Source organism: Rhipicephalus microplus, chromosome 8 (genome assembly GCF_043290135.1).
Source record: "Rhipicephalus microplus isolate Deutch F79 chromosome 8, USDA_Rmic, whole genome shotgun sequence".
Classification (NCBI taxonomy): domain Eukaryota; kingdom Metazoa; phylum Arthropoda; class Arachnida; order Ixodida; family Ixodidae; genus Rhipicephalus; species Rhipicephalus microplus.
In genome coordinates, this window is record NC_134707.1 from 48,424,624 (window position 1) to 48,439,527 (window position 14,904).

Here is a 14,904-nt window from a genome sequence, read left to right on the forward strand (position 1 = left end):
GGTTTTGTTTTCAATTGTGATATTTGCTAAACATATGTATGAGTGCTAGCTAACAGGAGTTTTCATAGCAAAATTGACTCACCGGAAAGCTGTCTCCTAATCCTGTAGCGAAGGAGGCGAACACATGGAGGCAGCCCTAGTTTGTGATTTCATGCACCGTCTCGAATGTATTCAACTTTTCAGGAGGGCGTCTTGGGACCGAGGCTAAGAATAAGACCATCACTCGAAGCCGAAAGAACCGCAGATGGACACAATGCTCATTTTCTTTATGAAGTTGCTGATGAAACCGAAAGTGGAAGTGGTGAGAAATCAGTGTCAAAACATTGGCGAGGTATTTTCGTATTCGTGCTAACGTAACGAACGTAATCATGATGAAAATACGGCAGGTATTAGAAAGTTTCCTTAATAAGGAAGACCAGTCATTGATGGGTATTTTAGTTTATTTTAGCTCTTTCATGTCAATGGCGTCAGTCTACTTTAGACTCAACTCAAAACACATAGAGGCCTCTTCAGCTTTGCCTGCAAGAGTAAGACGCGATGGCGTAATCTCACCTCACGCGCATTGCCTCCTTCCATGCCGCAAGGACAGGAACAATTTTACTTGTAAAATCGGCTGTTTCAAGCGATCCAACAATATCCAGTCGAAGTAAAGACCTAAGTGCAAGCACACTACGCCATAGTTATTGTTTTTGCTTATAAACAAAGTACCCACTACTTATGCGTGACGTGCTCCGCGCACTCTCCTGCAATCATTCGAATTGTAGGACGGCTTACAAACACCCACTCGTTGTGCAATTCACATGCTTTCACACTCGAGCCAATTTTACAATTTTATCACACAATAGTACACGTGATAAGTAGACTACTTCTAGTACAAGACATTCATGTACTGTTTATTTCTTTTTTAACAAGCCATGGTGTGGCTATGTGAGGGAACACCTGTTTACCACGCAAACAACCTGGGTTTGATTGTCTCTTTCAACCGAAAATTTTTTAAATATATTTTACTCGCATCGTTATCGATTTTTCAGTTTGAGACAACGTGATTTTCCGCTCAGAACCATCGACAATGACGCCGATACCAATGCAAGATGCCCAAAATTTCTGTGAAACGAGCTGCCTAATGCTATTGTGTTGAAATGCACATCATTCGAATGCACATTTGGAGAGGAAAGGGTAGAGCTGCATTATATGAAGTGACTATCGTGTTTGCGCGTACGAAGGTAACCAACACTTTAGTAGTCTTTTAACATATCATTAGGAGCTCGTTTGGAGGGAATTCCGGTGTTGGCGTTGGTGGAGTTGGTGTGATTAGATGTGACCTAATATTCCTATCTTACCCATGATAAAAAAATTGAGAAAGATCCAAGATATCACGCAATAAAATTGGGCACCTCGAGGTAAAATCGAACGCAGGTTGAATTGAGGCATGCAGGTGGTTTACCACAGACAGACGCTACTGCTTGAAAGTGTCTTAAAAAAACACTATTCGAATGTCATGCAGTAGCAAAAAAAAATACTAGAAGCCTTTTGAATGAGTGAAAATCACAAACAAGACATAAGCGTGGTGAGAGGGTGTTCAATGAGAATATAGGATTGTCATGGAGTAGAAGGAGCGTTCTTGACGCATGTAACACTTCGCGGGAGAAACGAGCTATTGCCCAGGCATAATATATGCAATCAGTGGGTGTTTTAATAAACCACAAATCGGAAAATGCTCAGCGACACGGTCTCCATCATGAAAAACAGCCTCAACAAAATGAGCAGCAGTGGATACTCGCGTGTTCCCTTAGGAACACGTAGTGGGCCCTTCGCACAATCGCAAAGGAAATTTATGGCGTAGTTGGCAGTTAACGACGGTTAAAGTAAATATTGTTAAAGTGAATATTTTCACATGAAACACAAGTTTCGCTTCTTCACATGATTGCTCTTCTTTAAAGCTGTGTTATTATGCCTCAGACGAAAGTGTCTGTCCTATAAAGACAATATTACACTCATCTCTCAAAATCTGCTCTATGGCAATGCCATTTTAGCCCAAACGCTTTGCTACACCTCGAAGCAAGGTAAAAGGACTATTATAAATTTAAAACTAACTTCAAATATTTACAGAGAATTTGTCACTTTTATATTCAGGACATATTGCTTGCATCCTTGGTCTGTGTTGTGCCACACCATTCATAAACAATAACCCTAACTATCTCTTTGCAGAACCTGTCTTCACGTACGCTTCTTCGAATGTCCCCGACCGACAGGAAAACAAAGGTGCGTCTCTCGGAGGCACGTAATTTGCGGTGACAAATTGTATGCCCCTGAGGCAGCTATTTCAACGTACGTCTAAATAATGTTTTATATATTTTGCTAGGTGACACCGTGGACCTTATTCGCCCGGAGCTCCTAATCTGTGTAGACAGCACATTTGCCAGCCAATTTCCAGATCACAAGGCACTCCTTCGCTATGTCATCATTTCTGTAAACTCGGTAAGCTCCTCATGTGAAACTCTGTGTACAGGGTCGTTGAGGTAATTTTGTTAAATAAAAAAATTATATTTCATCATATGGTATACTATAATCTTTCCATACTATACAATGCAGTGGTGTAGTCAGAAGGTTGCCCATCATGTCCATGCCCTCTTCTCTCTTCCTACCCCCTCTCATTCATTTATGACGGTATACAGACCCCAAAAAGACACTCGACCACATCTACTTGCCGAGCACATGAAAATCTGCCTCCCCCCCCTAACCGTCCCGAGAAAGTTTGTGCTTATGCCGCTTACGTTAACAATGTACTGGTTCATGAATGAAATTAAATTATTGAAGGACAGAATCGACCTGAAGGCACCTTTGATTTTTCACTAGTGTTTTAATGACATTATTTTCTTCAGGTGAATGTTAGGTACCTGACAGTTTCAGAACCTGCAGTCCGACTGAGGTTATGTGCAGTGGAGGTTTTCACTGTAAGTACAACTTTACATTAGTTGCATACTCAAGCTGTTGCGCGCACAACACGAGCGCACAGATGAAAGGTTCAGAAGGACTAGCGCAGGCTATCAACTGACATTTATTCAATAAGAGAACACTATATATATCCTTGGCGGAACGACTATATAAGGTGGTTTGATAGACATGTGGAGTTTAACATCCAAACGCCATCATTTTATTGCGAGAGACGCCGTAGTAGAGAACTCAGGAAATTTTGACCACCTGGGGCTCTTTACCTGGCGCCCTAATCTGATCACACGTGCCCACAGCATTTTCGCATTCATCGAAAATGAAGCCACCGCAGCCGAGATTCGATCCCGTGACCTGCGGGTCTGCAGCGGAGTACCTTAGCCACTAGACCACAGCGGTGGGGCATCGGGTGTTTTCATATTGAACAACGGTCAGTCTATAGTCTGCGCTGGTCCTTGGGAATCTTTCGTCGGTGTGCTCGTGTCGTGTGCGCAAACGTTTCAGCATGCAGCCCAACCAACTAGCCCACATTTCTGTATTTATTGTTTTTGTCAACATGAAACAATGTATTTCGGTCTTTTATAGATATATGAAGAAAGTTTTTTGTACAAAGTAAATAGATTCGTTGCTTCCGGCAAGTCACTGGAGCGCTTAAAAGACTACGTTTATCATCACTACTACAAGTATGAAGAATACGACGTGATATATTTCATCACAGGGTAAGAAAACCTTTGCAGTCGAAAATGTTGGTAATACTTCATATTAGGGTGGCTTTTCCAATAACTTTATAATTGCCAGTAAGTGAATCAGAAAATTTTGGTTAGATAAAAAGGTGTTATTTGTTCAGTGGTGGAATGGTTTTTATTTTTAAATACCATACAAGAGACCGTGAACAAGAACGCTAAAATCTCAAATGCCAACAATTTCTAGCACTTTGTGCAAAGACATATCACAAATATTATCAGTAATTGTTTTATATTTACAGTAATTCTTCCCCACTGAATATTGCAATAAAATCTACGAAAGAAATTGCTGACAAAACTTGTCATTGGGCTAGTTGTTGGATGCTTGTATAAAAGTTTCATTTGCCATTTCAAGAGCGGAGCACATGAGGGGCATCAACGATCTATCAACCATGACTGTCGCCTCAAGTTGCTTGGTGAAACGCAGGCAAATCCAAAAATAGCCAACCAATTTATAGTATAGCCTTGTTTATCAAAGTGGCAAGTGGAGGTGAGCCTGTGGAGAAGCGATTGTGCGTGAGAAGAAGGTAGAGAATACTATATCATAGCTTCTTAGAATACTATATCATAGCGTCAAAGTATATCATAGCTATGTACACCAAGGAGGTGGGAAAGAGATGTGACGGCGAGGAGTGATCTGAAATTCAGGAAGATTGAAAGGGGTAAGGTAGAGTGTAAAGCTTGGCTTGGTCCTGTATGGCATTAAGCCGGCCAAGCCATGTATTACACAGTCATGCAGAGCAAGGGGGTGGTAAAGAGAGGTAGGGTGCAGTGATTGGAGGTTGAAGATGAATGAAAATGGAGTGGGTGACGAAAAGGCTCAGAAAATTCATGTATGGCAACACGCAGGCCAAACCACGTTATAGCGTAGCCATGTATGACAATGATGTGTGGAATGAAAGTGAGAGTGAGGGGGACCAAAATAGGAAGGGGAGGGTAGAACATAGCGTAGCCATGTATTGCATTACTCATGCAGGTGCATGTATACCCCTGTATGCTACACAGTACTATAAGCGCTGTATACTACACAGTGCATGTAAAGCTCTGTATTCTATACAAAGGCGCTATGCAGGATCGGCTGAGTTTCGCGAAACTCGGAATATTCCCGAGCTCTGACGACACCCCGTTATGAACGAGCCAACAGGAAGAAAAAGTCAAATCCACCCCTCAGCATGCTGTGTTTTATTGGTTACGATGAAACCAGTCATCGCGTCCAGGACGGTTGACTAAGTTGGGCGGTGTTTTCAAACCAGAGGCATCTTTTTTTCATTTGTTTGTCGTTCCACTGAGTGCAAAAGTACACCTATTCAATGAAAGTGTCCGAAACTTTTTGTAATGATACTTTTTGTGGCAGGGGTGTTTAAATTCATTTTGAGCTTTTAATGCCTGCACTGTCTGTTTTAGAATAATCAGCACGATGGCCTCTGAGATCAGTAACTGCCGATCGTCTTACAACATCGCGACCACCGCTAAATCCGAGGCCACGTTGCGGATCGGACATTATAGCGAGGCCACGTGTCAGCCTGTACATTCAAGTGCGCAGCTCGGCCGCAGCGAGTCGTGTTTGTTGTGACCACCCGCTAGCACCCGAACTCGTGCGGCCGGCTACCATGCTACTTATCACTTACTAATATGATGACAATTAGTACGCTGCTAATCAGGATTGCATTTAAAAGCTTCATACTGATCATGTCATCGCTAATTGCACCCAAGATAATTGCCTTTTAATTGAAGCCTTATCGACGAAGATAAGACAGCTCAGTGTAATAATCATTAAGCCTCACTAAATTAGTCCAATGAAATTTCAGGTGGAGCTGATGCGGTCTTCCCTCGGAACCGATCACGCACATGAGTAGACGACCAATTTAAAAAGCTGCAAAAAGCTAGGTTATCACAAGTTTCTCCATGACTCCAGCCTTGCACAAGTAGCGTAATTTCACCAAGTTAAATTATATGCAAAGAAACTACCGCTTGACGTTCACCGAATCAAACGCTTGACAGTCACACCAGCACCATCGCACTCCCGAGTTAAACTAGGGCATTCTCGGAATCAACGAGTTTGTATCCGAGTTCGCGGTTCAATCAGTTTGATTGACAGCCGATTGGGGTGAAGATCGGGTACGCCCACCATGTTTGGCCTTGCCGAGGAGCACTACTCACGTCGAGCGGCACGATTTATCTATCAGCTTTATCGCGAAGACTATGCACACACGCACGCGGAAGTAAAAGTGATATCAGCACGTGGCTACGATGTTTCGCATTCAATTTCACCGCGCTCACCACGTTGCCAAGCACAGCCGCGTTGCCGCCATGATACGAGCACCCCTGGTGACAACCTCTCTTTATAGTTATCTGCAATATTTGATAGAGCGAAACGAGCAACACAAGAGTGCTGCGTATACACCACTGCTGCCTTCGAGAGTGAAAATTTCTAATATGCAGGTGGGACGAACTAACCTGTCCGAAAGAAGACAAACGCCCACGAACACGCTCGTGGGAGGCGCGTGTTGAGTTGGCAAAAAGATAGCGTGGCAATGACGCTGGCGTCACTGCACTGTTAAAATCTTGACTGAGTGCGACACTGACGTGTTCGCACACAGTGTTTCTTTCATAACGCCGAAAATGCCACACATGTGTTTCCAACGCCATGCGCGAGTTTGTAGCCTTTTTTTCAACGCTGCTATCACGCCCTACGCACTGTCTTCATACCATTGCCGTTAAACCCCACATATCAATCAATCATACCATTGCCGCCGAAGACCGAGTTTAGAACAAACGCGTCTGCCCGAGAAGCTTGGGCCATCCTGCATAGCACCCTAGGGTTTTTCTGCACCAGCCACAGCCAAACAGTGTATATAAAGGGGTGGTACAGAAAAACTGAAAGCGCGAATTATTAGAGAGAGTGCAGTATAGCCTTGTATGTCTTGGTATAGCAACAGGACGGTAAACTCAACGGAGTGAATGCTGGATTTACGTGAGCTGTAGAAGATCGGGAGAAGTACCAATGGTTCGCAATAGGTTTTCTTTCTTGCCATGGAAGCCTAGGCGGTGGCATGGTTAGAATGCAAGGCAGGTGCACCCGTGAATGCGGGCGTAGCTTAAGAAAGTCTTCAGCGAAGCTTACAGGCTGCCTTCGTCCTGTCTACTTATACTCTGGTGCCCCTTTGTGAGGACAGATTTTCTTTTTTATTTTATTTTATTGTGTTACATACTGCCGGCCTTTCATGAAGGCTTTAGGCAGGAGTGCAGCACAAGTACATTCTCGGAAAATAGGAAGATAACAAAAAGAAGTACATGAAGTGAGATATTGCAGAATAGTGACGTTGAAAAATATGCAAAAACAACAAGATGAAACAAACTTCGGGGCAGTAAGTGGTCACCAAGCCCAAACCACCGATATTACAATAACTCACACTGCATAGTGCCTATACAAACACTGATCCAGTACTCACATAGCACAAGAAAAAAGTTCCAGCATTCATTCAAACAACACAAAACAGGGAAATACATTACGTTACATTACGCCTACTGTGCGCCGTAGCGCCTACAGAGCCACATTTTTTATCCCATGCTTAAAATAATCATTGTTGTGTCATGCGACCACATCAGAACGTAAGGCGTTCCATTCGACGATTGTCTGTGGAAAGAAAGTGCACAGAAAAGTGTTCGTTCTGCACTCCAGTTCGGACACTTTTTTTGTGTGTGATGAGACCAAGTTAAGCGGCTAATGGCGGCTACTGTGAGCTAAGATGAATGAACCCGTTGCATTTTGTGATAGAATAAACAAAAAAGCTTGTGCCTGTCGTGATATCACCTTGTTTCATGATCCTCTAGTCCTGCTTTCTGTAGGAGGTGCGACGGAGATGTTTTCCAACTTTCCAACTAAAACAGTTGTAAATGAACCAAGCAGATTTTCTTTAAATACCCTCGAGTTTCTGTTTATTAGAGGCTGTCTAGGAATCCCAGGCCACCGCAGCATAATCCAATATAAGCCTAAGAAATGTATTCATGGCTAATAATTTTATTTTTGTCGTTAAATGACCCAGCTTGTGCCGAAGGTATCATAATTGTCTGTGGGCTTTTTTTGCGGCAAACACTACATGTTCATATCAGCGCAAATGGGAGGTTATGATTACCCCTAAATACGTATAGCTGTGCACAAAGCTTATTGGCTGCATGGTTAATGATAAAATACGTGAATTCGAGTGGTTGCTTTTTGTGGGTTATAGTCATTGCTAGTGTTTTTAATATTAAAATAACATAATGTCTCATTAACCTAATGTACCCTTAACCGTTAATATAATCGCTGCTCTACACTATAATGTAGCTTTCGGTTTAAATGTAATAGCATAATTGCTTTCTATTTCCTGCAGCCTTGACATGGCGGCCTATAAAGGGTACCGCTGGGAGGATACACAGCAAGGTAAGTGGCATCCGCTACATGGCTGTAAAAGTGCGATCATATATGCGAGGCCCACGTTTTTGTAGGAAGCGGGGTTGGGCCTACTGATCAGAGGCTTTGTGTCTCTGAGTCTAATGTGACAACGTTCGCTAGTGTGCTTCTCTGGTGAGTGAATCGATAAGTCTGCAAAATGAAAATATATTGGATAAAGCTTGCAACCATTCGAACTTGCTGAGCTACAATCCCTCGCAGCGGTCATCTGCCATCTCATAGTAAAATCACGCACGACGCAACGCCAAACAGGCAATGAAGTATTGCTCCCGACTCGCCATAATGGCATCAGGAGGCACTGACAGACGCTCCCACGTTTAAATGCACGGATACACCCTCTAAAGTGGATCGGGGGATGACCGCCATCCTAGTCAATTGTAGAGCATCGGGCGCGCTACGAAGGTTGCAGGTTCGAATCATGTCTGTCGCAAGTTATCTCCTCGTCCACTTCTCTTTCCTCAGATTTATATCTAATAACATCCCTATACTTTGCCTACCACTATTTTCTGTTATTTATCATTACTGTTCTGTCTAACATAGAAAACAAGTCTTCAAGGTTAAACTTCTTTCCTTCATTAAATGATTGCTCGTAACACAAGACAGTCACCACATGCATGTCATTAACATCACGACTTACATGACGGGGCCTTAGTACTCCCAGTTCCATCTCATTAATTTCAGATACTCCTAAATCGTGATAAGACGACGTGAATATATGACGGACAGAAATGCAAGAAGTTGGTAGTCATATTATTAACCCCTAATGAGTTATGACTTATATGGGAAGATCTTGATTCTCTGATTGCTGTCTCATTAACAAGATGTATACCAAAATCTATATGGCATGTTAAAAGGCAGTAATATTGGCAATCATGACGATGCTGTCCTATTTGTCATTATTTACAAGAAACCCATTCCACGTGCGGTCATTTCATTAACTAAATATATCGATATTGGTGTGGAATGAGTACCACAAGTAGGAATGACCAGGTAACAATATCATCGGGGGTTTCAGTTTCAATATTGGGATATGATAATGAGAGGCGCAGTAGAAGAGGGCTCCGGTAATTTTTACCATCTGATGTTCTTGAACGCGTACTAACACAGCACAGTACACGGGCTTCAACCATTTCGTCTCCATGAAATCGTGACCGCCGGTACTTGGATCAAACTGTGACATTCGAATCAGCAGCAAACCGCGGTAACCACTACACCACCGCGGCTGGTTCGGCATCACGGATTGGCCGTGAAATATGCGAGCGTATGTTCTTTAATATCTTTGTGTAAACAGCAGAGAGGGGGAGAAAGAAAGTTATGTGGGCGGATGAGACCAGGACGTTTGAGGGTATAAAGTAGCAGCATGGGACTTAGTTGACTGGCTGAACATGGAAGGGGCCTTTGTCTTGCAGGAGACGTTGTCAGGATTCCGCTGTTGATGAAACGAGGGTGTAAATGTACACAGACATAAACAGATAGTGATCGAGATGTCATAGCGCGAATGCATTTGTCTGAGAAGCAAACAGCAGAAGCGTCCGTATTATGCGTTAAGGTATATACATTGCCATGACGTGTGAGACTCCCCAAATCGTTTCTTCATTCATTCCGTATAGCAGATAACACGCGTAGTTTTTTTTTTTTTTGCTCACAGCTTCCCTCCGTCGAGCCTTTGAGCCTTTCGTGGTTCAGATATTTTTAGACCTAATGCAGACAAATGAGGCTGGCCACACTCATTCATGGTATGCAATTGCAAGTGATGTGTGAAGCCATTGAATGTACAATTATAAAATGCAATGATGCAATAATTATCACTTTACCAGGTATCGCTTACGTGGCAGGCGCATGCACGGAACGGAAAGTTGCTCTTGGTGAAGATAGAGCCATGACGTACCAGGGCGTTCGTATATGTGCTCACGAACTTGGACACCTGTAAGATTTCCTTCAGTCAGCAAAATAGTCTTTGATATGTTTTTTTTGCGAAGTTTAACTTATGAGAGATAAAAGGGTTTTATTCAGGTAGACATTTTGCACAGTAATTCGTGTACATGTGAGAATCACGTGGTAAATAACAATTAAACTTTGGTAAGAAGCAATCTTGCAAAATGAATAATTGCTCACTGAAAACAAGTTCTATACATTGCCAAGTATGTTTTAACTGCCACAAAAATTATAGACACCTTAAGAAAGCAAGATACCGCCACCGCAAAGCAAGAAATGGGTGGCGCTGTGTTTTATATTGTCTCAACATGTAGCAGTTTTCATACTATTTGCCATTTGAAAGAGCACACAGCAAAAAAAAGTTGTCAGTTTGTTGTGCGTACCTATTGTTCTCCTTATCAACATGCAAAGTATGAATCACTGTGCGTAATGCCTGTTTTTAGTAGACCACTCACTTTCACTATATGCTTTGGTGCCATATTTTAATAGTGTGCCTACCCTTATCCAATGTTTAGCGTTTGCAAATATTTGAATGAAGAGAATATTACTACATAATGATAATTTACAAATGATATGTCCAGCTCACACGGTAAACTGTTCACTATTGATTGACGTTTTACTAGCCAAGCGTTGATCAAAGTGATGAATTTGTACATTTTAGGAATTGATGCCATTGCAATGAGTACTCAGTGTGAAGCCTGAGTGCTTCTACCAATAAACACTGAAACAGTGTTACTGTTTGAGTGATGTGCACACGCAAAGACACACCTGCACAGAATGGGCAGGAAAAATGCTTCTCTTGCAAACTAAGACTATCACAAACGTATTCTATAAAAATATTCGCGATATTAGGAAGTAATCTCACTTAGGTTTCCAATCGCAGTTTATTTCACGAGTTTCTTGTTTGTTGTTTCATCTAAAAAATACACGGAGTACGTTTAGCACTAATGTTTTCGCTTTCTTCGCTAGGAATCCCTCAACGCTTTGAAATGTATAGTGATGTCAAACTAATCAAATATTTCAGAACAATAGCTCACACTGAAATGATAGTCAGCATTATATGAAAACTTCTCTTTGCGCAACAGGTTTGGCTGTCCGCACGACGGAGAGAAGCACACGAACTTCAACTCAGAAAGCTGTCCCTGGAATGACGGTTACATCATGTCCTACATTGAACATAACAGTAGAAGCCTGAAGTTTTCGTGGTGCTGCAAGGACATGATACGCCAGCATGCCAGGTATGGGCGTGCATCTCTAGACACCGATGAACATATCATAATTTCTAGTCCCATGAATGGGACTAATTCCAGTGAGCTCGATTTCGTGGTTACGTTGTAACTTGTAGTAAAGCTCAATAATCGTTGCATAGCAGCATTGCAGCTTAGTGCCATAGACGCGGCGATTCTTGTTTCATTATGGCAGTTTGGCGACCACGTTTAGTACTTCATCGGCAGGTTGATCAATCACCGGCAGTTTCACGCTCATGGTAACTCCTAGTTTTCTTTTCAGTGTGGTGGAGCCTGTAGATCAGCCGAACTTACGTAGCCTTGATATTTCTGTAGTTGTTTTCTGGATTTCACGGCCCTTGCTTTTATGCTTGTTAGGAAGTAACGCTGTGGTTAGCACATTACTTCATTTTGACACGTTGATTTTTTACTGACACTTCTTCTACATAACGAAATTGTAAAGCAGTCTGTTTTTCTGTTTGATAGGCCATTTGAAACTCGATTTACCGAGGTGACACCTTTTTAATGATTTTATTGATTCGTGAAATTTGTAAAATGGTAGTTTTTTTTAGTTTCTGAGATTTGGTGTTTCAAAAAGCTTCGAACTTGAGGTTTCCGAGAGCTTCGAAATTCGAAGATGTAACTTAGCAATTTTGAAAAGCAACGATGTCATTGTACATGGCGCTAACCCACGCTAGCTCGTTGGATTTCATGCCGACCGCTCATGCTCTCGCGATCTCCGACGTCAGCGTAGCTCTGACCTACTGAACTTGCCCTATACGCCATCTCCTGACACCGGCAAGAGCTCTCGCAAGTGGTGCTTCATCCTTTGACTCCTGTGATCATGTTTTCATCTTTCCTCTTTTTCTTATCCCTCATATGTCCTCGCTCGCTGTCCCTGCGCATCTCTCTCTATATGTATAGCTTTGGTCCTATCTTTTTAATCCCTCCTCATCCCCATCCCTTGTGAGCTACTGTTGAGGTGTCGCACCCTGATGCAGACAGTTACAGTGCTCACTTTTCTTTTCTTTTCCCTCTTACAATCACTTGCCCCTCACGCTAGCGTGCTGAAAAGTTTCAGGAAAGTGGTCCCGGCGTGCGGTCTTCCAGTTATAGCCATGAAGGCCAGGCAGATTGTCAAGTGAAGCCCGAAGATGCTGTACGTATTCAAGAAAATTATTAAACCACATAAGGCCATACTTACGTTTAGGTGGAGTCATTTTATATTGTCAAGGAACCTTTGCCATGATCTGGTTTGCCGACTCCCGAGTTCATTGTTGCGTACATGGGCATGGCTCACAACATGGCTGAAATTTAAGTATGTTTGTGATTTGGGTGGCGACTTGTGTTAAGGTGAAATTGTTAGAATGCACGCTAAAAAAATAGATATGCATCTAAATTTCTAAAAAATAACCACTTATCTTACACATTTATTTGGAAAGCAACTACGTTATATGTAATTTTGTGGCAAGTTAGTTTCGTTTATTCGAGTTCATGAAAACACCCAATTGCATGAGTACCGGCAGAAGAATAGAATTGTTAAGTGCGAAGTTTTCTTTGCGCGCTGTAAAACTTTGAGCATCTATCTATCTATCTATCTATCTATCTATCTATCTATCTATCTATCTATCTATCTATCTATCTATCTATCTATCTATCTATCTATCTATCTATCTATCTATCTATCTATCTATCTATCTATCTATCTATCTATCTATCTATCTATCTATCTATCTATCTATCTATCTATCTATCTATCTATCTATCTATCTATCCCACCGGCTACACCTAGGTGCTCTCGTAATCACCCTTTCGCCTTGCGGGAAACCAAAATTGGTATGGAAGGGTAAAATGGTTCGATGAATATGACTCGCTGGTCATGAAATGAATAATGTCATAATCGCATCGTGTATGCCGTCAAACACTATCGAAAAAAAGAGTGGCACTTACGCGGAGGCGGGTATGTGCCTCTGATATGTGCGTATGGGCCACAGGTGTTTGATAATTCATATCTAGCCAAGAAGAGTGAGTACACAAATAGGTAATTTTAACGCTTGAGCGTTAATAAAAAGCTGTCGCGGGAGAATATGCTGGACGAATATAAAAGAAATGCCCATGACTTAGCAGGAACCAAATCTTAGCATTCTCCGTGGCAATCAGGTATTCTACCACGAAGCTATGCCAGGTCGCGGAACTAGCTTTCAAACAAACCTTAATGTTCGTGAAACATCAATTGTGATTGGAGCGCTGTCTTTTCAATTTTATAAACAATGCATATGAACTCCTACGACAGAACCGTCACGTCGCGTTGACATAAATTATGTTCGGGTGCCATCCGTTTAAGTTTATTCATGTTGCAGTTTCCAGAGCTTACCATTCCTGGTGTTGTTAATATTTATGTTGCTGTCGGCATCGTTTCGCAACTGTAAACAACTGAGGATATAAAACATATGCGGCTGTTTAACGCATGTCTGTGCTTGCACTCACTCAAATTTTTAGCGCAACTTCGTAGCGTTTTTGCTCAATAAAAATTACAAAACAGTAACCTTGCATGCACATGCTTCACTTGACATTGATTACCAAGGTACGCAGGATCTGCCGGTTTTGTCTTTTTTTCCGTTAGATCGTGAGCTTCGTAAAATAGGGTTTGTTACACCCAGATTTACCGTTGCAATTTATCAGTTACTGAAAACGATAGTCGTTGCGCTTTTTACATGTCTTGGTTATTGATCCATCGGTTCTTTCATGTAGCTCTGCGGCTGGAAGCTGTTTACGTAAGCAAAATACGAAGAGAAAAATAAAGAAAGCCAACTTCACTTCTATACTTGCTGGGGAAACCGTAGGAAGAGACCAGTTTTGTAAGCTTACCTTTCCTGATGCCATTGGCTCATATGTCTTGACGGTGAGTGGTACCCTAGTTGCATGTAGTGTAAGCGCTTATTAAAGCAAATTTCTCATATGCGTCACCACACGTTAACGCTTCCGTGGGGTCAACAAAAGCGAAGTAGATGACCATCGTTCAGTGATGGCATCACGAGTCACCAGTGTTTGTGGCGCCATCGCGACATCACCGTAACGTTAAATCACGACATGACATGTTATGACGTCATCGATGATACCATCATTTGATCATGGCAGGGCTCCTGCCGAAGGCACGTAAGGCACAGAATTATTGTAGTGTATCGGATACCGCAGCCAATACAAGTCCACGCCAAACGCATAAGGCTTTTGGGGATGGGAGAATCAATGCGTTTATTAACTGAGGTGTACAAAATATTGAAGTGCAAAAAGAACAAACCTAAGCCCTCTGTCTACTCATCTAATCATTTCTTCTTCATGTGTTCACGTGAGCACTTATTGTCTGTTCGTTTGTTTCTTTCTTTGTTCCAATACATTCTCAGTTGTTAGTGTGCGCTATGTTGAGCTGTCTTCCTTTTGTCCTTCAATTTTTCGCGCACCTCAGTTAGATGCATTACCAACTCCCCCAGCAGTCTGTGCTTCTCAATGCAAGTAACTGAAAAGAAGAAGAAGATACTGTTGGGGTCACTAATGCACCAACTACATTTTTCAAGTGCTTATGGTGGCCAAATGATTGTTC

At 42.1% G+C, this 14,904-nt stretch overlaps 1 protein-coding gene across 4 annotated transcripts in view; it reads left to right on the forward strand.

Annotated features, from left to right (window-relative positions):
* LOC119165815 (venom metalloproteinase antarease TserMP_A) overlaps positions 1-14,904 on the forward strand; it is a 31,076-nt gene that overhangs the window by 8,960 nt on the left and 7,212 nt on the right. For 3 of the 4 annotated variants that reach the window (XM_075870495.1, XM_075870493.1, XM_075870492.1), the window contains 9 exons: positions 184-301; positions 2,209-2,262; positions 2,363-2,478; positions 2,883-2,954; positions 3,535-3,668; positions 8,066-8,115; positions 9,963-10,071; positions 11,166-11,318; positions 14,058-14,208. In XM_075870495.1, coding sequence (XP_075726610.1) covers positions 184-301; positions 2,209-2,262; positions 2,363-2,478; positions 2,883-2,954; positions 3,535-3,668; positions 8,066-8,115; positions 9,963-10,071; positions 11,166-11,318; positions 14,058-14,208 — 957 coding nt within the window. The remainder of the gene's footprint in view (positions 1-183; positions 302-2,208; positions 2,263-2,362; positions 2,479-2,882; positions 2,955-3,534; positions 3,669-8,065; positions 8,116-9,962; positions 10,072-11,165; positions 11,319-14,057; positions 14,209-14,904) is intronic. The other variant, XM_075870494.1, reaches the window with a different exon arrangement.